Source organism: Rhincodon typus, chromosome 15, assembly GCF_021869965.1.
Source record: "Rhincodon typus isolate 14 chromosome 15, sRhiTyp1.1, whole genome shotgun sequence".
Classification (NCBI taxonomy): Eukaryota; Metazoa; Chordata; class Chondrichthyes; order Orectolobiformes; family Rhincodontidae; genus Rhincodon; species Rhincodon typus.
The window spans coordinates 13421704-13446824 of record NC_063346.1 but is presented as its reverse complement, the minus strand read 5'-3'; the positions used below and the strand labels follow the sequence as shown (position 1 = coordinate 13446824).

General features: G+C 42.7%; 1 protein-coding gene across 5 annotated transcripts in view; it reads right to left on the bottom strand.

Moving 5' to 3' along the window:
• Positions 1–25121, bottom strand: part of LOC109930475 (chromodomain Y-like protein 2) — a 109696-nt gene that overhangs the window by 46913 nt on the left and 37662 nt on the right. For 4 of the 5 annotated variants that reach the window (XM_048605705.1, XM_048605703.1, XM_048605706.1 and 1 more), the window contains exons 2-4: positions 19462–20056; positions 18911–19125; positions 6663–6835 (exon numbers count right to left, since the gene is read on the bottom strand). In XM_048605705.1, coding sequence (XP_048461662.1) covers positions 6663–6835; positions 18911–19125; positions 19462–20056 — 983 coding nt within the window. Of the gene's footprint in view, positions 1–6662; positions 6836–18910; positions 19126–19461; positions 20057–21752; positions 21846–25121 lie in introns of those variants that run through there. The other variant, XM_048605707.1, reaches the window with a different exon arrangement.

The window sequence follows — 25121 nt, the reverse complement described above, 5'->3', positions numbered from 1 at the left end:
GGAACAGACTGTCCTGCAGACAGCATCATGGTGAAGCAGTCTGGGAAGAGTGTGCTACAGTCTGGGAACAGACTGTCCTGCAGTCAGTTCATTTAGAAAGAAACAACAAGTGTGACTTCACAGAAAGTCTTTCAGTTAATTTGCTGGTGAGAAACTGCTGTTAGGGCCTCTCAGAATCACTATAAAATTTGAAAAGTATATGATTAAGGACTAGAAATAACATAATTGCACCCAGGAGAGCAGCTGACTTAAATGGCCACAATGTTGAACTCACTCCATCCATCCAGTCAAGGTACAGCTAAATGTATACTCCAATGTTTAACTTCCATGGGCTATACAACCCTCGTAAGCTTAGCCTTATAGCCTGCCTGCTGCACGTGTACGTGTGTGTGGGTATGTGTGCACGCGCACGCGCGTGTGTGTGTGGAGACTCACACCCTCCCTAACTACAGGAGTGGTCAAAAATTGACCAGCATTCACCACTGAGCTATCACTTGTTGATTTTCAAGTTTTGAAGCATGAAGTTCTGGGAGGTAGCAATTATTCTGATAGACAAGTGCTGAATCTTCAAACTTTCAGGGGCCTGTCCTGGGATTTGAAGCGGTTTCAGATAAGTGTTCAGGAAATGAAATAAAAAACATGATTGGAAATTGCTTTTAGGTGTTAGATAATCTTATGCCTTCTAAACCCACATCAGCCTTTGAAAGCGATTGATTAAGCCCTTGTTTAAAGCTTAAAACATCGAATGCATTTACTAAATTATGAACGAGTGAATAACTTAACAGTTATACAGGTTACAGATTTACAGTAGGAAATACTTTAACTAATGCATTAACAAAATAATAGTGATCATAATTCTAACAGCTAATCAAGGCTGTGACAAATTATAGCTTTAGATAGGGTTGACAAAAAAAAACTGTTTCCATTAGCTCATTGTAAATTGTCCTAGTGTACACAGAATCAAGGTTCAAAGCATCAGATTCAGGGGATTGTGAGGAAGAAATAATTTGCACAGCAAGTAATGATGACCTGGAGCTCTCTGCCAATGAGGTTGATGAAAGCAGAGATGAAGGAACCTAAAAAGGAATTAAATGGGTGCTAGAAGAAAATAAACTTGCAGACATAGAACCAGAAGAATGGCATCGACTGGATGGTTCTAAAAAGTGCATGTAATGTGCTGAATGGCGTCCTTCTATACCCCATAATGACAACAGGATACTAGCAATGTGTTTCATATTTAACCAAAATACACAGGTCTCACACAACTCTACAGCTGTCACATCTTGTGAAGTTCTCCATCTCAATGCCCAATCTCCCAAACACAAATAAAAAGCATCTCTTCTCAATCAGCAGAAATAGGACATTCAGCCCATCGAGTGTCTTCTATTGTTCAAAGAGATCATGGCCGATCCGATAATACTCAACTCCACTTTCCTGCCTTTTCGCCAAAACCTTTTATTCCCTTAATGATTAAAAGTTAGTCGATCTCAACCTTGAACACACTTAATGACCCAGCCTCTACAGTCCTCACGGTAAAGAATTTCACAGAATCACTTCCCACTCAGAGAAGAAAATCCTGCCCATCTGTCTTAAATGGGCAATCCCTTATTCTGAGATTATTATGCCCTCTGGTCCGAGAGACTCCCACAAGGGGGAAAACAACCACTCACGTCTACCCTATCAAATCCTGTAAGAAACTTAAATTTTTCAATAAGGTCACCTCTCATTCTTCTAAACTCCTCACAGACCGAATCAACTCAACCTTTCTTCACAAGAAAATCCTTTCATACCCAGGATCATCATGGTAAACCATCTTTGGTCTGGCTCTAATCCCAGTATATCTTTAATTACATATAAGGACCAAAACTGTTCACAGTACGAAGCATGGCCTAACTAGTAACTTATTTAGTTTTAAGAAAACTTCCTTATTTTTATACTCCATTCCCTTTTAAAATTAAGGCCAACATTCTATTTACCTTGCTTATTTCCTGATAAACTCGTATGACAGGGAATTAGTGATTTATGCACGAGGAACCCTCAAATCCCTGCAGACTTTCTTCATTTAAACAATATTTATCTCCTCTCTCTACCAAAGTAAAGAACAAAGTCACATTTTCCCCCCATATGCCATTTGCCAGTATTTGTGCACTCAGTTAACCTGTTTAATTTCCCTCTGTAGACTCTGTGCCATTCTCACTACTTGCCTTCCCATTTATCATGGAAAAGGATTAAGAGATTGAGCTGCATTTTGGATAACCACTGTCTTAGATTCAAAAAGTAACATTCAGTTTATCATGAGCAGTCAATACTTCGATATGATTTTTAAAAATTTGTTCGTGGGATGTGGGCATTCTGGCTAGGTAAGTATTTACTCCCAATCCTTAAATTGTCCTGGAGAAGGTGATGGTGAGCTGCCTTCTCGAACTGCTGCAACCCTTGAGATGTATGGGCACCCAGAGCGCTGTTAGGAAGGGAGTTCCAGGATTTAGGTCCAGTGACAGTGAGGGAACAGAGATTTAGTTCCAAGTCAAGAGGAAGTGCGAATTGGAGGGAGCCTGCAGCTGGTGGCGCTCCCATGCATTTCCTGCCCTTTTACTTCCAGTTGGTAGATATCATGGGTTTGGAAAGTGTGCAACAAGCTTGGTTGGTTACTGCAGTGCAACTTGTAGGTGGTATGCATGGCTGCCACTGAGCATCACTGTTGAAGGAAGTGAATGTTGAAGGTGGTGTATGGGATGTCAGTCAGTGGGCTGCTTTGTTCTCAATGCTCTCGAGCTTATTGGGTGTTGTTGGAGCTGCACCCATCCAGATATGTGGAGAGTATGGAATCACACTGTGCTTCGGGGCAGGCTTCATACAGACAGGTGGTGAGTTCGTCCCAGAAGCAGGGTACAGGTTCAAGGGGAGTTGAAGAGAATTTATTTTTAATAACCAGCAGGTTGTTGCAATTGGGAATACACTGTCCGAGAGAATGACAGAAGCAGACTCCATAGCCAATTTGAAAAGAGAATTGGATATATCTGAAGGAGAAGAAACCTCAGGTCTAAGGGGAAAGAGCAGTTGAATGGGACTAATTGGAAACTCTTTTGAAGAATTGTACAGCACAGCATGAGAGCCATATAATGTGTTGTTCTGTATTATTCTCTGACTCAATGGTCTACTTGAAAACCATGAGACAGCTAGCTGGTAACTCTGTTTGGACTTTAGCTGAGTTTTAAAGAAATATCGACCACAGAGAAACATGAAGATCCATCATTTTAGCAGTACCTTTCTTAAATTCATTATAAATCAGCCAAAGTTAATCTCATTAAAGAGGCTTGAATTTACAGGGTAAAATAAAAGCAGCTGGTCCTTTTATCTCTGAATGGACTACAGTGAATGCCATTTGTTGGACAAATGCCATTCTATAGCCATTTTCCACACACTGAGATCCACAAGCAGTTGGGATGAATGATACAGAAAGCCAAAAAAAACACAAGAGGATTCCATCTAGTCAGGTTTATCTGGGTTTGGATGTGGTATTAATAGAGCAAAGAATCAATAAATTATACATCTATCCTGGCCGGGTTACATCCCATTTTAGAACGTAGAACAAAATCAGATTTTCTCCATCAAAGGGCTCTTCCTAAAGAACCCATAGAAACATTCTTTCAACACTATGAAACTCAGACCTGTATTAATTAACTGAAGCTATGACATATACTGCCTAATGGATATGTTCCATTGGGATATTCCTGCCTGAAAGACACTGATGTGCTGCCACATAAAGTAATGGATATAATTAATTGGGTCGAATACTCATAAAATACAAATAGCAACTCGAGATTACCACAACTGGCTCACCGGGTGAGCAAGCTGTTGTACGTTAAAAGAACTAAATGCAATCAATTAATGAATGAATACCAGAGAGCATGCACATCATCTATTTATTTTTGCTTTATTGTTTCATGAGATGGGGTGTTGGTGCATTTGTTCCCTAATTGCCCTTGAATGAGCATTCTGCTCGGCCCATTTCAGAGGCTGTTTAAGGGACATCCATATTACTGTGGTCTGGAGTCACAAATTTCTTTCTTTCTGGGACAACACTGAACTAGATGGGTTTTTAGAGCAATCAATAATGTTGCGCTCAGCATTGCTGATGTTAGCTTTCAATTCTAGATTCGATAACGGAATTCAAAATCCACCAGCTGCCTTCACGGGGAATTGAACTGGTGTCCCCTGGGTCCCTCAGATCCCTGGATTACTGCCGCCATCTCACTGTCATACGAACAACAAATGAATACAGGGCTCAGAAGCAGGAGTAGGCCACTCAGTTCCTTGAGCTTGCTAAGCGATTCTCTAAGTTTGTCTGATTGCTCTATATTCCTGTCTATCTGTAACCACCTTTGGACTCCCTCGCTCACTAAGAATCTATCCACCTCTGCCTTAAAAAGATTCGTAGGCTCAGCTTCCACTGTCTTTCGAGGAAGAGAGTTCCAAAGACTCTCAAACCACTGAGAGAAGAAAACCTCCTCAACGTGGTCTAATATTTCTGAAGTCATAAATTGTTGTTTTAAATTATCTTTAGGACTGGAACATTTTCGCTCGTTTTTTTCTAAATCGGCAGGGACTCAAGAATAACAAAGGTTGCATTGTCTAGGTCTGCAACCTTAAGCCACTCCAGTTTTTCCAGACTTTTACGACAGTTCTGTCCCCTGATCCTCTTCTCCATGCTGTGTCCAGATGAACGTGCCAGTTTGTGACAAATTTGGAACAGTACCGAAGGTGTGGTCTGATCAGAGTACAGTACTGTTAGGTTTTGGCACATTGTCCCCCAGCCTGTAATATGATTAGCTTTATTGCTCAGCATTCTATTTATACATTGCAGTGCCTCACCACGATTGGACGTGTTAAGTGCCAAATCTACTAACACTCATTGACGGCTGCTGTTGCTCTTTAAATGGCCCTTTGGTTTGTATTTTGAGCCGAGGTAAGGGAAGTACATGAGGATCCAGGATCCATCCACTGTCCTTTGTCAATGCACTAGTGTCCACCTTGCTTACAGGACACAAGACACCTAAAATGCTTCTACAAATCAAAGCAACTTCATCAAATTCCTAGTGTGGGAGCAGGCCATTCAGCCCATCAAGTTTACACTGAGCCTCCGAAAAGCATCCCACCCAGACCCACCCCAATTCCCCCTGCATTTCCCACAGCTAATCCACCTAACCTATAGATCCGTAGACACTGTGGGCAACTTAGCATGGCCAATCCACCTAACCTGTACATCTTTATGCTGTGGGAAACTCACACAGACACAGGGAGGACGAACAGCTTCCAGTCAGACAGTCACCCGAGCGTGGAATCGAACCCGAGTCCCTGGAGCTGTGAGGCATCAGAGCTAACCACTGAGCCACCATGCTGCCTCACTTGATAAATGAGTTCTAGCTTCTGCTGAGCTAATCCTACTTAGTACAAACGAATTCCCGTCAATGCTGGTGATCTGAATTTAAAACTGAAATTACTGGAGAAACTCAGCAGGTCTGGCAGCATTCGTGGAGAGAGAAACAGAGGTAACATTTTGAGTTCCGATATAACTCTTCCTTGGTACTGGTCCTACTTAATACCTTGCCTGCTCACTGGCCAGTTTGGAAATATTAGTTAAAATCGCCAGGACTCTGCTACCAAGAAAGCAAGACAACCCATGATGAAAACAGATGTGTAGATTTATCTGTGTGGATATCTGAAACAGGCGTGGAGGCAGCAGCATAGCACTAATGTCACTAAACTAGTGATCCAGAGGTTGAAGACAAACACTCTGGGGATACAGGTTCAAACCCCACCATTGCAGCTGATGGAAGTTAAATGTAATTAATTATTTTGGAATTAAAGCTCGTCACCAGCGAAACCACTGGAAATCTTCTGTCCTTCCCTGGTCTGGTCTACAGGTGACTTGAGGCCCACAGCAACAGGGTTGACACTTAACTGCCCTCTGAAACAGCCTATAACATCACTCAGTAAAAAAGGGCAAGTAGGGACAGGCAACGAATACTGGCCTTGCCTACAATGCCCAAGTGCCAAGAAAAGAAAAAAAATTTTGGTGGTCAGATCAAGGGAAGGACAAGATGGATAAAGATAAATTATTTCCGTTGGTCGGGGATTCTAGAACTAGGGGAATAGTCTGAGAATTATGGGCAGACCATTCAGGAAAGGTATTAGGAAGCACTTCAACACAAAGGTGGTAGAGGTTTGGAACTCTCTTCCACAAACAGCAGTAGATCCTGGATCAGTCATTAGTTTTAAATTTGAGATCAATAAATTTTTGTTAAACGGGGGTGTTAGGGTATATGGAGCCTTGGGAAGGTATATGGAGTTAGGCCACACATTGGCCATTGAATGATAGAATAGGCTTGAGGGACTGAATGGCGTACTCTGGTTCCTATGCTCAAAGAAGGGAAAAAGAACTGCAAACACTGAAATAAAATAGAAAATGCTGGAAAAGAAAGGCAGATCTGTCAAGTGTCTGAAATGTATGATCGACCTTCTGTGACTAGGTGAAAGATGAACCTGCTTCCTCTGTGTTTTGTTTGAAGATTGCTGTATATTGCGAGCTGTATGTTTCAAGCCATTTCTACAACTTGCATGCAATTCAAATACACAGTCTTTCGCCGTTGACAAAATACCTTATTGATTCTGCAATCCGAGTGCTCTCTTTCCTTCTGTCACTGGACAACCTGCCAATTAGGTAGGAATAGTCTAGGCCGCTGCAGAACACGCTCCCTACAGCGCTAAGCAGCAGAAGCTTGCTGTCATCAGCTGAAGCATTACCAAGTGCTCTCCGCACCTCCTTCATAATCTGTAAAGACAACAGTAACATTCAACTATTGTCAGCAATAACAGATGGGGAATGGACAACAAAGCTTTAGAAAACTTTTGTTCTTTTGTGTCTCTGGCTTTATAATGCACCCAAATCCATTTTGCAGACGCATTCCTTAAAGCACTAATATTAACAAAGAAAGTTGTTGCAGGCATAAACCTGGGGGGGGGGGGGGGGAGGGGGGGGGGCACTTATATCCATGCTGACTTTCCCAAAAGTGAGTGGAAAACAAAACACCCAACAGCATTTATGGAAATTTGCGCCTTATCTGTAAGCCATATTTCATGCTACGTATTTTTGACATAAGAAATATTAACAGCATATTTATCAGCCCTGTGTCATCCTGCATTGATACCATTGATACTAATTTGCACAGCAAAACCTGGAAGAAAAGCAAATAATTTATCAGGTTATTTAGAGCTTTCAAGCTCATTGAGATGTGAAGCTGACAAAATGCTTCCTATGGCAAACAGCAGAAATGTAAGATAGAAATGAATGGAGCGGTCTCAAGAGGGAAGGGGAACGTCGCCATAGTCCGAGAATGGGGCTCCTCTCTCATTGGAGGGAGGACTGGTGGTGGTTTAACCTGAGGGCCACTATCCCTCAGGCAAGGGGAGAGGTTCAGAAGGAGAGTCCTTCATGGTAACCTCAGCTGGTGTGGGAATTGAACCCATGGAATTGGCACCAACCAACATCACAAACCAGCCAAGTGAGCTAACCAACCCCCAGCAGTCTCAAGTGCAAGTGCAAAATGGCCTGGACAGGGAGTTTGAACAAACTTTTCTCAGTTGTGCACGTTAACAGGGTTCCCCTGTATTTCTGCCACAAGTTACTGCAGTGAAGCAAGGCAACTTTGAAAAACATCACCTCCAAAGTTGGACATAGAGCCAATCAGATTGCTGTCAATTCTTAATTGAGCAGTAGCTACATAAATGCAATCGTTAGGATTTCGCCCACAGTTATCAGAATGTGCAGTATCCTGTCACAAGTGGTGATCAGTGCTATCATATGTCACAACGTTGGAAAAAAAGGAGCGGGTAATTATCTAAAGCAGAAATTAAAAACACTGCTGACAGAAGGCAGGAAAGCGAGACTTAGCTGAAATCAGTTCCTCCGTTACTATAATTTTCTGAAGATTTCAGAGAACCCGTACTGAAGAACACAGTGAGAAGTGACACTTATTTGGGGTTGACAACTGGCACAGTGCCCAATTCGTAAAGCAGTAATGTTATTGCATGGTGAAATTGACTACCTGACTGGAATCTTTGCCACATTTAGAGCTATGCCTTTATTTGGCAGAACACCACCAGCGCCTAACTGTCTTGTGATTTATTGATTATACTACAGTCCCACATGTGTTGTCACTGATTGAAATTGGTGCAGAGATACAACAAAAAAACAGACCCATCAGGAGGAATGAAAGGATGACCTTTAACTCGTACTCATTGCACTGCACTACAAACTGTCTGCTGAGATTTCAGCAGTGCTTACAAATTTTGCCATGCTTTACAATATGTCAACAATATAAGGAAGCTGTCTGCTTTAATCTGAAAGAAATTGTGTTGCTCTTGGGACAGCTGCCTAAGCAATGAATCACATTCCAAAAAAAAAACCAACATGTTTCATCCTTGTTTGTCTCTTACCCTTTGGTTCCTCACTTAATGGAGAAAAGGTGTTTCTTACCAGCTATTTTTCGGTCAATTGTTTTCTCATCAGAATCAAGAGCCAAGTAGTAATTGGTAATTCAAATATTATCAGAAAACAGACGGCAGTATAAAAACCAATTCAACTACACATTAATTTTATTAAAAGGGCCACATTTTATGGTCAATGACTGGATCTACACAAATCATCAAAATGGGGTAATTTTGTTTTACTGTGAGACCAAGGTAAAAGATTCAATGGCAACATGCATTTATATAGCGCCTTTGATGTCGCAAAGTACCCTGAGGTGCTTCAAAGGAGCCACATGGGATATAGGGTCACATGGCCAAATGCTTGGTCAAAGAGGTGGGGTTTAGGGGACGTCTGAGAAGAGGTATGGAAGAGAGACAGAACAGCAGAAAGCTTTCGGGGAGTAATTTCAGACCTTAGGACTTTGGCAGCCAAAGATGGAGCAATTAAAATTGGGGATGGGCAAAAGGCCAGAATTGGTATCCTACAAAAAAGGCAGAAGTAGTTTATCTGCTGAGGAAAGGTTAGCTGAGTAGTGTTTATATATTACTAAGGTAATACAGAACGCTCATGAATACATCGATTTCACCCGTAAAATTGCCCAAATACTGCACGAGCTATAAAGAGCACACTGCAAAGTGTACAAGAGGATACACGACTGAATTATTAAAGGCGACACTTTGCAAGAGTTAGAACAGTTTGAGACTATGAAGTAGAAGCATGGTATTCAAACACTGCTACTTACTGTGCAATTTCCCCGCCTAAAAACACAGCCAAGGAGGAAAAGGAAATTTTGTTTCACTGACAAAGTGCAGGAAGCGTGAATTGTCGGATTGATTGGGAGATACAGATGCCATCCCTCCTCCAAGAGATGCAGCAGGCATGGCAAGATGTCATTGAGAAGGTCAATGCAAACTCCCAAATCAACAAGATTCAACTGAATGCAAGACAGTGAAGGGTACATCAAGAAACAACAACTCTAGTCAGATCATAGAATCCCTACAGTGTGGAAACAGGCCCTTCGGCCCAACAAGTCCACAACGATCCTCAAAGCATCCCACCCAGACCCATCCCCCTATAACCCACCTAATCGACACATCCCAGAACACCACAGGCAATTTGGCATGGCCAATCCACCTAGCCTGCACATCTTTGGACTGTGGGAGGAAACTGGAACACTTCGAGGTTGACAAGAACTTAAGTAATAGGAGCTGGAGTAGGCTATTCAGCCCTTCATGCCTACACTATCATTCAATAAAACATAGCTAATGTTCTACCTCTGTGACATTTTCCTGAACTACTCCCAAGTCCCATACAGTCCAAAATCTACCAATTTTAATCCTGAATATGCCCAGCAACTGCAAATACAGAGTCCTCCATGGTAAAGACATCCAAAGTTTAACAGAATTTGGTTATGCATGACAAATCTTGGCTGAGACGGGACCTATTGAAAACCAGCCCACTGAAATTTTACTTCTATCTTACCTACACAAGCAAGCCAATAGGCAGGTGCCTGCCAAATGCAATAATGGTCTGAGAGAGCAAAGGCTTTCTTTTTATTCATTCACGGGATAAGGGCGTCGCTGGCTAGGCAGCATTTATTGCCCATCTCTAATTGCCCAGAGGGCAGTTAAGAGTAAAGCACATTGTTGTGGATCTGAGTCACATGTAGGCCAGAGCATGTAAGGATAGCAGTTTCCTTCCCTAAAAGAGGATCAGTGAACCAAAACGGGTTTTCCCAAAAATCAACAATGGATTCATGGTCAACATTAGATTCTTAATTCCAGAGTTTTTCCTTTCTATTGAATTCAAATTGAATTCCACCATCTGCCATGGGGAGATTCGAACCCAGGTGCCCAGAACATTACCTGGGTCACTGGATTAACAGTCGAGTGTTAACACTGCTAGGCATCACCTCCCCTAAGCTTTGAATACTTAGAACGAATGGAGATGGTTATATATGAGATAGGTAACATCAAGAAGTGCACATATACAAACTTACAGCAGAAGTAGGTGATTTGGGCCTTCAGCCTGTTTTCTCATTCAATCAGACTTTGAATAATCTGCTTGCATTTCAAACCCCACATTCCCATCTATTCCCCATAACCTTTGATAGATTTTTCTGAGGCAAGTGTATCTATCCCATCTACTTTAAAATATTCAATGATGCTACCTCCACTGCCTTTAGCACCACATTTGCACCTTCCGACTTTCCAGCTGGATCATATTAACTTGAGGAATCTTAAAAAAAATTAAGTAAGGGCCCTGTTTTTATAATGGGGATAAGATCAACACACTGCACTGCATACTGTTTCAAATGATTCATTTATCATAAAACACCATCAGGCTATAAACAAACCCATAAGCTACTCCATGGTTGTAGATAATGCCTTGGGGTTGAGGAACAAGTTTTATGGTTGAAAGCATTATATTTCTGGTGTAGCTGAAAAGATCAGTCATTCTGAATGGGCTATTTTACTAAATTCTTAATCACAAGAATCTATACCTGAAAGGACGGTCTTAAAATCTGTGGATCTTAAGTTAAAGTTTGTTTAAAAATGCCTGGACAGTGATAATGCAGTAGTTTGCATGCAGTGCACAACATAGATCCAGCTCACACAAAACTTCTCCATTCTATTGAGACTCAGCGGATTCAAACTTTAAAAACCAAACTTTAAAAATCAGCTTCAATGTGACCGGAAACCAGATACAAGGAGCTAATAGTCTTGGAAATATTAAATAAGTCACTGGTGTTTATAGCAGTCAAACATTTGGAAGAATTTGTGAGGGCAATAAAATGACAGCAACAAAATGGTTACAAGAGACTGGGGTTAAGTGCATTTTGTGGACTTTGTGTCAATATTCTGATGCCATTTTTATGCCATTTAGTGGCAGAATGCATGGAATACAGAGATCAAAAGGTAGAACTACAAAAGAATTAGGAACAGGAGAAGGCAATTCCCCTCAAGACTGCTCCACCATTTACTGCAATCGTGGCTGATCTCATAAAAACCGAAAAAATTGCGGATGGAGCAAAAACAAAAGTTGCTGGAAAAGCTCAGCAGGTCTGGCAGCATCTGTGAAGAAAAATCAGAGTTAATGTTTCGGGTCCAGTGACCCTTCCTCAGAACTGATGGTAGCTGGGAAAATGAAGGTTGATATGCAGAAAATAGGGAGGGGGATGGGGCAGGGAGTAAAACGATAGCTTCGTTTCCCCACCTGTCCATTTACCTCCTCTCTCCCCAGTATCCAAGGGCCCAAACATAGTTTCCAGGTGAAGCAACACTTCACCTGCCCTTCCCAGAATCTAGTCTGTTGCATTCGCTGCTCACAATATGGTCTCCTCTACACTGGGGAAACGAAGCGTGGACAGGGTGACCGCTTCACAGAACCACCACCCTGTTCCCTGGCCAACATGTCTGTCTCAGATTAGCAGGAGTGTTCCAGCAAAGCTCAACACAAACTGGAAGAACAACACCTCATTTTCCACTTGGGGACCCTGCAGCTCTCTGGAGTCAATGTCGAGTTCAATAATTTTAGGGCCTAAACTCTCCTATGTTCTAGCCTCCTACCCCACACACCAGTCCTTGTTATCACATAGCCTGCCATCACACACTACCTATTGATAACAATCAACAGTCTCCATTAACAGCTATTCACCATCCCAGCCTGATCATTAGCAACTCCCTTGTCTATCGACCTGCTCTTATCTCTCTTCGGGCTCTATCCTTTATCCTATCATTTACTCCCTACCCCATCCCGCTCATTATTTTCTGCATATAAACTGACTTTTCCCAACTACCATCAGTTCTGAGGAAGGGTCACCGGACCAGAAACGTTAACACTGATTTTTTTCTTCATAGATGCTCCCAGAACTGATGAGCTTTTCCAGCAACTTCTGTTTTTGTGGCTGATCTCATCTCGGCCTCAACTCCATTTTCCTGTCTTCTCCTCATAACCCTTTGACCCATTTCTAATTAAAAATTTGTCTATCTTGTCCTTAAATGGACTCAATGGCCCGGCATCCACCACATAAGAACCACAAACAGCTGTGTTTGAAACACTGTATACTACACTGATGCTTGAAATTACCTCAACACACATACTGCATTGCATTGTATGTTGTCTCATCGAAACTTTAGCATATGTACAGGTTTCCGAAGCATGAAATCTCCTTAAAGATCGAATTCTGCATGGTTACAACTGATACTTGTATTCATAGATGTTTAAAGTAAAAAAATGACTTGCAGCCAGAAAGCAATCCAACATAAACTGCAAAACAAACCATCTGCAGAAAGGGAGAGGTGGGAATTACACTGATGGATTGTTCACGGAAAATGGAATGAACGGGAAAATGCACTGCCCTTGATTTGTACACTATGTTGAATACTTATGTCCCATCAAAGTAAAAGCACAGCAAACAGAAGAAAACACAGCACTTTTTTGCAACTGTGCAGCAATGTGCATAGGCTCACCCTAATCCTAACCCTAAATGGATTGTAAATTCAAATGTGTGTTTTGGAATTAATTGCTGAGATTTGACATGGCTGTGGCAATGCTGACATCTGTTGTCAATCCATAGCTGACGTCCCGTGATCAAGAAGGGTGTTATAAAAATACAACTCTTTCTTTTCTCAAATGTAAAATTTGTGCTTATTCCATGAATGAGGAACAACTGTAAACACTGAATCGTGGGATTTTCAGTGTCAAGCTGTGCCAAAGAGGTTTACAGCATGGAAACAGGCCCTTCAGCCCAAATGGTACACATCCCTCCACTCCTATCTACCTGTCTAGAGCTAGTAAGAACTGCCGATGTTGGAGTCAGAGATAACACAGTGGAGCTGGAGGAACACAGCAGGCCAGGCAGCATCAAAGGAGCAGCAAAAGCTGACGTTTCGGGTCGGGACCCTTCTTCAGAAATGGGGGAGGGCGAAGGGAGCTCAGAAATAAAGAGAGAGGAGGGGTGGGGCTGGGTAAGGTAGGTGGGTTGGTGACAGGTGAGTGCAGGAAGGGAGTGGTGGGGATTGGTCAGTGAGATGGAAGGGGCGGATAGATTGGAGCGAAGATGGACAGGTTGTGTCAGGTCAAAGAGGCGGGGATGAGAGGGAGGGTTGGTCATGGAATGAGGCCAGGCTAGATTTTGAAACTGACAAAGTCCACATTGGGATCATTGGGCTGTAGGCTCCCAAGGCGGAATATGAGGTGCTGCTCCTCCAGTTTCCGGGTGGCGTCATTGTGACACTGGAGGATGGACATGTCACCCAGGGAGTGGGAGGAGGAGTTGAAGTGGTTCGTGACCGGAAGGTGCTGTCGTTTGTCGTGAACTGAGCATGGGTGCTCTACAAAGCAGTCTCTGCTTGGTCTCACCGATGAAGAGGAGGCCACATCGGGAACAGCGGATACAATACACCACATTGACGGATGTGCAGGTGAACATCTGTCTGACGTGGAAGGCTTTTTGGCTCCTTGGATGGAGGCGAGGGGGGGAGGTATAGCACTTCCTGCGGTTGCAGGGAAAGGTGCTGGGGGTGGTGGGGCTAGTGGGGAGTGTGGAGCGGAAGTGAAAGTCACGGAGAGAGCAGTCCCTGCTGAAGGCAGATAGGGGTGGGGAGGGAAATATATCCTTTATTGTGGGGTCAGATTGCAGGTGGCGGAAGTGGTGGAGAATGATACGTTGGATACAGAGGTTAATGGGGTGATACGTGAGGACAAGGGGAATTCTGTCTTTGTTTTTGTTGGGGGGAGGGGATGTGAGGGCAGAGGTGCGGGAAACGCAAGAGATGCGCTCGAGAGCATTTTTGACCACCAAAGGGGGGAAGTTGCGGTCCTTGTAATAAGAGGACGTCTGGGATGTTCGGGAGTGGAACGCCCCATCTTGGGAGCAGTCGCAGACTGCCTGCACTCACCTATCACCATTCCACCTACCTTCCCCAGCCCCACCCCTCCTCTCTCTCTTTATTTCGGAGCTCCCTTCCCCCTCCCCCATTTTTGAAGAAGGGTCCCGACCCGAAACATCAACTTTCCTGCTCGTCTGATGCTATCTACCTGTCTAAATGTTTCTTAAATGACAAAAGTGTACCAGTCTCCACCACTTCCTCTAGCAGCCCGTTCCAGACACTCACCACTCTCTGTGTGAATAAATTGCCCTTCTGGACCCTCTAGTATCTCTCTCCTCTCACCTTAAACCTATGCCCTCTGGTTTTAGACTCCTCTACCATGGGGTAAACCTGTTGGCTATCTACCTTATCCATGCCTCTCATAATTTTATAGACCCCAAAGGTCACCCTTTAGTCTCGTACGCTCCAGGGAAAAAAGTCCTAGCCTATCCAGCCTCTCCTTATAACTCAAGCTTTCCAGTCCAGGTAGCATCCTGGTAAAACAGTTCTGTACTCTTCTTTCTACTTTAATAATATCCTTTCTATGGTAATGTGACCAGAACTGCATGTAGTACTCCAAATGTGGTCTTTCTCCAGCCTACAGACAGCGCCTTGCCCAACATGGAGTATCAGACTGACAACTTGGGGCAAACTATTTGAACAAACTCACTGCAGTCCCAACGGTTTACTCCTGCTCAGAACTCCAGACAAGCTAAAGAATTCCCCGAGCATCTGTGAGTGGGGTTGTAACAACCAGCCGCAAAATTAACAGACTCCAGATAAGACCAATAGCAGGTCCAACAATTCTCATGCCAACTGCAGCTGCAGGGATCACCGACTAACACAGTGCTACAGGTGACCTCCAGCACCTGAGGCAAACACCGACATCCAACAGGTATTCACTTCGCTTTCTGATCCATCATCAAAAGGATGCCACGCGCTGCAGACTTTCAAGGTGGTGGGACTCAAAGATGAAACATGTGGGACACAGCCTAGGATGGAGTTTGGATGAACAAAACGTAGGAGATATGAAGATATAATGTATTAACAATTCACTTCAGATAAGGCAGACCCATGGCGTTGTGACAAAATCCTCTGATTTCACAGGTCAATGGAAGGTTGAAAGCAATGGACCAAAGGCTTTTTCATTTTAATGGGACTTTGTATAGATACAGATCACTGGTGTGGTAAAGGTGTGTCATTGGAGGTCCATCAGTTTAAACTTTTTTATTGGGTGTCTTCTTTTACCTGCCTGCCCCATGTCAGGAACCCTTTGCTGGTTCTGATTAGTTTTCACATGGAAACCAATTAAGTATCTTGGCAGGAATTGCAATAATCGCCCACTCAATGTGACTTCACACTCAGAATTGGGAGATTTAACTGTTATCTCTCGGTGTTGGGGCACCTTGGGAGGTACTAGAAGTTAAAAGATGTTATTTTATTGGAGGTTGTTACATGCAAACATTCAAATTAGGAGCAGGAGAAGGCCAATCAGCCCCTTGAATCTACTTGCCCATTCTATAAGATCATGGCTCATTGGATTACTCCGCATTCCCATCTACCCTACTTCTACTGCCTTTTGAGAAAGAGAATTACAATCCTCACAACCTTCAAAGAAATAATTCTCCCCTTCTCTGTCTCTTTTTGAAAAATGCTGACGATTAGTTCTAGATTCTCCCAAAATAGGACCAGAATAAAGGGGACCTTTCACATCCACCCTGTCAAGACCACCTAAGATCTTATATGTTTCAGTCACATCTTATTCTTCTAAATTCCAGTGGAAATACAAACCTCACCTGTTCAACCTTTACTCATAAGATAACCAGGCCATCCCAGGTATTAGTTTCATAAGCATTCTCGGAACTGCTCCACATGCAGTTCTTGTTTGAAAAGAATTTACGGTCACAAATTTTCAAATAGTGGTCACTTTAACAATGACTGACTCATCCTTGAGATAGTTGCTAGCTTTGGTTGAAATCCCTTGAAATATCGTGTTTCTGCATTGGTGACAGCAATTGTGTGTGTGTTTGTGTGTGTCTCCATGTCCCACGAAAAGCCGACGTAAACTGCCAAACCAATAAGTTGTAACTTAATTCTGACAACTAGCAAGTTGTCCCTCCATTTAAAAGAGCCAAACAATCTAACAGCCATGACTGATGGTGGGGCAGATGCGATGGGCTGAATGGCCTAATTATGCCCCTATATCTTACGGTTGAACAATGTGTGCTGCTCTTATATGAAAAGCTGTTACCTCCTGTATGACTCGTGTACAATATATGTGACTTCTAATCTGCAGGAATTTGCAGAGTTCAGATTTTACCTTTTAATTTTTCACCCTCATCTGTGATGTTGCAAACAGAACCTGAAAAGAGCCAAACCAGCCATGGAACCTGCACTTAATCCATCTTTAACCACTGCAAGCCCGAGGTCCAATCTGTGCTGAGTTAGCATATCTCAACTCCAGCAGCGGCAAAGCACTCCAACTCGTCCCTCAGGACAAGAGAGTGGAAAAGTGAGATCATCAAAGGATTGCTGTTTGTGGTTCATGCCCGGTAATACCTCTGGGAGGGCAGAATTAGGGTCAGCCAGTTCTGACGTACAAGCCCTCATGAGAATATGAGGCAGCTGAACAAGAAGAGCACAGAGAATCGCTAACAATACGAATAGCATTTTAAAGAATGGAACACGGACAGACAGAACTGGAATATTACTTGGGAGACAAGCAGGATGGAGAAGTGGGATTACAACTGACAGGTTGAAGAGTGGACCAGAAGTGTTTTGGTTCAACATGATGCATCAAATTTAGGAGGCAATGGTGCAGTGTTAATGCCAGTAGATTAGCAATCCAGAACCCCAGGCTGATGTTCTTGGGATGTGGATTCAAAACCCAACACAGCAGATGCTGCAATTGGAATTCAATAAAATTAAGAACAAAGAGCTGGCCTGATTGTGGCCATTTCCACAAAAACCTATCTTCCCCTTTAGGGAAAAAAAAACTGCTGTCCTTGCCCAGTGATGCCCACATCCTATGAATAAAATGTTAAAAGAACAGGGTTTCCTCCGGGTGCTCCGGTTTCCTCCCACAGTCCAAAGATGTGCAGGTTAGGTGGATTGGCCATGCTAAATTGCCCATAGTGCTCAGGGAGGTGTAGATTAGGTGGGTTAAAGGGGGATGGGTCTGGGTGGGATGCTCTGAGGTTCAGTGTGGACTTGTTGGGCCGAAGGGCCTGTTTCCACACTGTAGGGATTCTATGATTCTATGAAAACCTGTCAGGATGAAAAGTGATAAATTTGGAAAAGTAGTAAAAAAAACGCTACATCACAGAGAGGTTTTTCAGCTTTTCGAAACCGCATCAAAAAATTGCAAGTTGATTTGATTTCAGAATCACAGATTTGTTACAGTGTGGAAAGGTGCCATTCGGCTCATGCTGCCTGCGCCGGTTCTATCCCTCAGTGCCAATCTCCTGTCTTTTCCCCATATCCCTTTTAGGTCAAACTGGACAGGTATCTTGAAGAGAAGCTCATCAACAAGTGAATGAAACTTGTGAATGTCCCAATACGGGGGTTCACAAAATAAAGAGAAAGCACTAGGATATGATTGGAGGGAAAAATACACCCTAAACTTTTCAGTGCGTGACTGCTACTAACTTTTCTTGCAGACTGCTCCACAGTGAAACTGTATTCACTAAGACTTAATTTATTAGGTTAGGTGCTGGCTCTCTGTACATCTTCAAAAGAGCGCTGGACTCATTCCAGATTGGGGCAGTAACTGCATCAGATAACAAGGTTCACTGTCTTTATAAATAACATGCATGTGATCTGCTGGACCAGTTTCAATCACTAGTGCTGGGCTGGGAGAGGAATGACCCACAGTATTGACTCCTTCTTTTGTTCCTGAATATTTTCCTGATCTCTGAAAGCTGCATTGGTGGGGACTGCAATGAGGGAGAAGAGTGTTTGGGGAAGGAGGCGGAGAGGCAAGAGCTGGAGTGGGAATAGAAAAGAATCTTCAATCATGATGCTCCTGCCATCACAATGTGGCTCAGCCTGGTGGTGAAAGTATTTTCACCCAGCCCCACACTCTGTTCATTAATTTACTCATTAACACAAAGATGGAAATCAACGACGTTTATGTTAACTGTGTCTTTTCTCTTATTATTCGAGCAACATACTAATTTTTAAACAGCGGGCAGGACAACTGAAACTCCCCCTCAGAACTGTAGATTTGAGGACCCATCTGTAGGGTCATAAACAGTTGGTTCTGCCATAAACTGTGTTTCTTCAACACAAATTGGCTTTAATGCAATTGAAAAATTTAGACCGCTATTTGTAGAATGCAAACTTTCCTTACTTTTATTGGCTATAACACGATTCTGGCCCTATTAATTTAAATGGAATGACTGTTGCTTGATTTTCTTATAATGCGAGATCACACAAGAACAGAACTTTTGCATTACATCAGAACCAACTGTACTAATTAAAAAAAGTGTGCTATGGGCCTTACCTCAGGTGTTAAAGAATTGTTGTCTGAAGTCTGGCTCGAGAGTAATATATGTGTAAAACCATCTTGCTTCCTAACAACAATGTCCCTGAATCGATAGTTGCTTTCATTTTGTCGTACACTGCATCTGAGCCGTTTGTCAAATACATAATCTTCTTTGTCTTCCGCAAGCTTTCTTTTCACAGAACATGGCAAGTTAGCTTGTCCGTTGGAAATCCCTATTGAAATAGAATGTGGTGAAGTGTCAGCCTGCAATTGAACAATTCTATTTAGTCAATGAACATTACTGTTAACAAACCCCAAGCAATTTATTTTTAGAATTATCACAAAGACAGAGGCATGTTTAACTGAACCATTTGCAAGTTCAAATCATGCTGCTTGCAATAATTAAAAATGTTAATGCAATCTCCAAATATGAGTACATCAATGAACAATGTAGGATAAACACCAGTGTAGCCCTGGGGGAGAGGGAGAGGGAGAGGGGGAGGGGGAGGGGGAGGAGAGAAGCTGAATGACTTGCTGTCAGTGCAACACCAACACTTATTATTACATACCTACACCGTTTACCAAAGGAGAATCAGCAACTGATCCATCCTCTGCAAAGTCCTGCTCTCCTAGATCCACATTCACTTCCTGTTGCCTTGAGGTATTGTCAAACTGTAATGCATTTCTGCCGTGTCGAGCATCCCCATTCTGAAATGAGTTATCAGTCTTTCTGTAAGGCATAATCTGTACTCCGCTCGCAGTTGTTCTGTAATGCACTGTTTTAGTAGCAATGATTTTCTTGGGCTCTCCAGATGTGTGCTTTCCATCTCTCCCTATTGTACCCCGTTTTTGCTTTTGATGTGCATTATTAGTCCGCTTTCTGCGTAATCCTCCCCCCTTCCCCTTTGCGGATTCATAGGCTCTCAGCGGCGAAGTTCCATGATTGTCCCGTAAGACCTGCCTTGGGCTATTTCCCCGTTTCCCTGATTTAGTTCGCTTTTCTTTGGAAGCATTGAGTCCATTGAACTCGTCAATAAATTCTTCACAATGAAGGAGGTGATGTTCTGGTTCCCAAGTGTCTTCATTACTTCCATAACCTTTCCATCGTATAAGGTACTCCCATTTCCCTTTTTTATTTTTCCTTTTATCGACAATCTTCTCTACCTATTGGGAAAGAAAAGGTGCTGTATAGGTTATTGCAATCATTTCACATCAACACTAAAGAGCTTTGTGCAACCTTCATTGCGTAACCATGCATACTGCTTATCTAAGCAGCAAGCAATCGCCTTTATCAACAAGAGACAGTAATTCACACACAGACTAAAGGACAAGATCTTTCCTTTCCTCATTTCCATAGAGAAGAAGGGGCCTCACTAAAAATGCTCACAAGTAAACACGTGTTCTTAACTGCAGCATGCACATATATGCATATGCATTTGCATGCACACTAAGGAAGAAATAGCACATTTTAACAACCAACTTTAAGCCTAGATTTTCATTACAGGGAAGATTCTCTCCATCTTGCTGAAAATAACAGAAGATGTCCAAAATCTGAAGCGTTGAACCAAACCGAGCACTTCTCATTTTCACCAGGATGGGCTGTAGTTCAGGCATGTGTGGTTTACGGAGGGAACCAGCCATATGGATGGCCACCTGCTTCCATTCAAATAGGACTTAAGAATCACAGCTTTCCGAAACCTGGAGATTAGAGCAGGATGGCTCTCAGTGCATTCAGTTTGGATAGTTAGGGTACTGCCTTGGGAAAAGTGAGCAATCCTAAGAGTATGGTCTGGGGACACCTCAAAGACAGGGGCTAGGACTTGTTTGGGAGGGTGCGGGTTAGGTATTCTTTGTGGTGGTGGAGGATAACCCAAGTAGACTTTGGGATTGTTAACTGTGCAGCTGATTGTGAGGAAAAGGAGTGCAAACAATTTGGAATTGCCCTTACTGTCAAGAAGTGTTAAGAGGTGTTCAGAATTATCAATACGTTCCAAGACATTTGAAGCAGTGTTAGGGTAGTTAAGACTTGTCAAGCATTTTTTTTAATGATGTAATAGTGTTTTGCACAATTTGTGTCATTTGCAATAAGGAAACTAAATAATGGAAGTTTTTTTTTCCCCCTGTGTGGGTGGGTATTGGTGAATACTGGCTGAGTTGTTAACGATAGGTGATGGGAGAAAGGATGGTAGATGGAAGCAGGTACTAAGTTGGCACAGGGGGTATGAGTGGCCAGGGAGGTGGGTAGAGGAGCATATGGTGTGAGGTGAGCATGAAGCATGGACTGTGTGTGAATGGGGGAATAAGATGAACGAAGCAAGTATGAAGGGTAAGGGCTGGAATTGGCCTGAATCCCACTCCAGATAGTTCCCCCAAACTGAAAATGGGTTGTCATTTCTAAAGGTCAGAAAGCCAGGAATTTTCCTGCCTCCACACATCACATTCAGGAATGACGAATGGGACAAGAATTTTTAACTCCAATTGTACTAAAACATTTCAAGTTCTATCATTTGCTTTGGGATCCCAGATCCATGCTATCCATTGCCTTTCCTGTAATACCAGTAACGTTTTTTTGCCGGTGGTGAGGATTATTTAATCACTCTCCATCTAACCCTCCCTCTTTCGTTTTAATAGGTCAGCACAACATCGTGGGCCGAAGGGCCTGTACTGTGCCGTACTGTTCTATGTTCTTAATAGACTCTGACTTCCTGAAGAAATGTCATAGCACTATGGCCTTCCTTTTGATGGCGGTCTAAGTCCAAATATGAACTTCAGCTCCATAAACTCAGACAAAAGCCTTCATGTCCCATTCGCCCTCTACCTCTACCTCCTCCCCACGGCCCTCCGCAACATCTTACACCACCTGCTGTGAACCACAGTTTCGTCAGTAACCTCTGTCCTTCCTGCTTCAGGAGTAACGTCCTCACTGAGAATATGGTCAGAACAGTAGGAGGAGTTGAAGCAAACAGTTGAGAAGAGAGATAACCACATTTGGAGAAAGAGACAGGAAAATATGTTATTGAGATGAGATAAACGGGGGCGGGGGGGGGGGGGGGGGGGGGAAGGTCATGAGCAGGGTAAACACTTGTTTAAAGGAAAGAGAGGGGAAAGGAGGTTTGCATTTCTGTAGCGCCTTTCAGGACCTCAGGGATGTCCCAAAATGCTGAAGATGCTCCGTCAACAGAAGGCAAATCAGTAAAAGGGCTCTTTCGCAGTTGAGACAACGGTACACCATGCAGGTTTTTGTCACTGTAGAAGGATGTGCACCACCCTCAATCGAACTCAATGATCCACCCAAACACAACCAGACAAGTCTAAATACTGGAAAAATGTTACATTCCTCAATGCTATTGTTCATCACCTCAGGTGAGCATGAATATAAACAAAAGAAAATGAAGCAGCAAATCTAAACCCTTATTTGCACCCATGTGTCTACGTGCATTCCAGTTTGTTCAGTGGACATTCCATCAAAGAATTCAAAAGGCAGCCAAATTATTTCATCTCTGCCTTCAGGGGATCAATGTTGTGATGGCTTTTCCGTTCAATTCCTGACTCAATTTGGTCGGTACAGTTGCTGGTGGGGGCAAGAGTGGCTGCAGGTATGATTGGAAAACTGTGTTTCCAGAGGGTGACACAGAATGCCACCACCTTCAGTACACAAAGTGGTTTTCAGTGGAAGGGCTTGGGGGGTGGGGGGGGGAGGTGGGGAAGTAATGGCAAATCCATTCCCTTCCAAATGACACTCCATAACGCCTCTTGAGAAGTTTGCTAAAGGGCTGAGCAGAGCTGGATGGCAATTTTTGAAACATCTGAACCTAAACAGTCTATCACGTATTGCTATAGCTGTGGGGTTCAAAGCAGAAAGATGTTAAAGATTTTTTAAAATCATGCTGCAACACTGTGGGACCTGGGAGATCCTGTATCAGGTTGTGTCCTTGGACTTTCATTTGCCTATTTGGCCACTTCTACGTGCATGGAGGCTGCTATCCGCTTTGGTTCTGCCTCCTCTCTCCTGCGAGATAACAACAGACTGTATCATGGCTATTGTGCATACTTGCCACTCAAACACTGTGATTAGCTTCCGGGTTCTGGTAAAACTCAGTGCCCCACTATCTTCTTGGAAGGTCGTGCCACTTCTAGATGGCCCTTGACGCTTCTTGACAGCGCTTGTCAATTTGGACAATTCCAAAGGATTTGAGCCACTTATGCACAATCTTCTTCAGTTAACAAACTCAAAGGGCACCAGACTGCCCATTCCTCTCCCACTCTCCAGAAAAAGATCCCGCACCAACATCCTCCAAAGGATATCTGATTAGCCAGCCTCCTGCAAGGAACCTCAATCCCCACCCCAAGGTCATTTACAGTTGAAAATCACACATTATGAGTGAGAAACGTGATCTAACCTCCAAGTCTTGCATTAAAAGATAAAACTGTGCATTTGCAACAAGGGAGATTCAATATTGGTTTTCAAGCAGAAATTAGATGAACACCTTGTGGAGAAAAGAAATTGCAGCACAACAAGGGCAGTGGAGTGGGACTAGCTGGGTTGTCCTTGCAGAGGTGCTGCACAGATGTAACAAGCCAATGATTTCTCTGTCATCCATGCTGTAACAAATTTATGGTTGAGGTATGAAATATGAATTAAATAAAGACCTTGCATAGTTTATGTGAGAATAACAAAGGCCACTGATTTACAGTTTTCAGATAAAAATAGTCAATTGCAGAATGCAATTCCTAAAATACTGTCCATGTAATATAAAGTTATCACTTATTCAGTCAGTGGTCTTGACAATACAGTGAGTGATCTGCTTTGTGTAAGGAGACTGTAATATTCTATAAGAGCTTCCTCAAGACAGAAACCCTAATCTTCTCTTTCCCCTTGCAGGAACCAAAAGATCTTACAGCCCAGGGAGAAGGCCATTTGCCCCATCATGTCTGTGCCAACTCACTAGAGGAATTATCCAAGAAGCCACACTCCCTTCTTTTCCACAGCCTTGCATTTTTCAGTATAGTATTTTGCATGTTTCAAGCAGAGATATATGATTCTGTTACTTTTCATTCTCCTCACAAATGCATATGGAACAACAATAACATTTAATTAAAATTATCTATTTACTGCTGCGGTTATTTCAAAAGTTGGTAGAATAAAACAAACATGTGTCAAATAGAAATCCAAACTCACCCCGAAACTGATTCAACACAAGGGCAATTCATAAATTGTTACTGAATTTTAAAGGGTGTATTTCATCATGAACACTATTTCCTCCTTAGCCCGAGTAGATCATTTGGTTCAATGGGAATTATATGGCCCCCACAAGTGTTAAACTGCATTTAAGTTGTTTTGACTCATCATTTAATCTGTTGAATCCTAAGAATGGAAGATAGATAGCATGCACCATAAGCTCTCTGAGTCCAAAGGCATGTGCACCATGTCCTAAAGTCATAAAACAATTCTAAATGCTAAGCAGCCAACTCAAGGTAAAAAAGTGTTACATTTACATAGTGGCTTTCGCAATCTCAAAAACTGTTCACAGTCAACAGCCAATTTATGCACAGTAAGCCCTCAAAGTACAGAGATAAATTAACTCATCCGTTTTTGGTTTTGGGATAAATGTTGATCAGAAAGCATGTTCCCTCACAACTTGAAACCGACTTCCACTTTCTCCATTGCAAACATTCCTACAATTTTATTGTGTGCATAGCATTATCCTGTTAGGAGTCAAGAAAGGCATTGATGCCTATTATGTATTCTTATACTACCATGAAACAAATGTCAACTTGCTTTATATACTTTGATACATTCCTTTTAAGAAACACTATTGTTTTTGCTACACCATTGCTTCTGCAAAGATAATCTAGGCCTTAAAAACACGGAGTTAAAAACAATTCTCCGAATTACTCTCTTCCTTCTCCTGACGCAAGCTTGATAAGATTTGCCGCCTAGTTGTTGAGTAACTAACATGTGTAAGAAAAATGTATTTATGATTAGCATTAGACAAGTCACAGCAGACGTCAGGATGGACATGCAAGTTACAGTTTCATGAAATAAGTTTCCTGTATGGGATGAGGTGGAACATGACAGAAAGGTATGATTAGAACTGAAATTCATTCCAGTTAATATTTGCTCTCATCACAGACAGATTCTAAACAAGGCCTCACACCTAAAATGCACTGTCTGACCTGAAATGTCACCTCTGGTCTATTGATAAAACCTTTAGTTATCTCAGGGCAG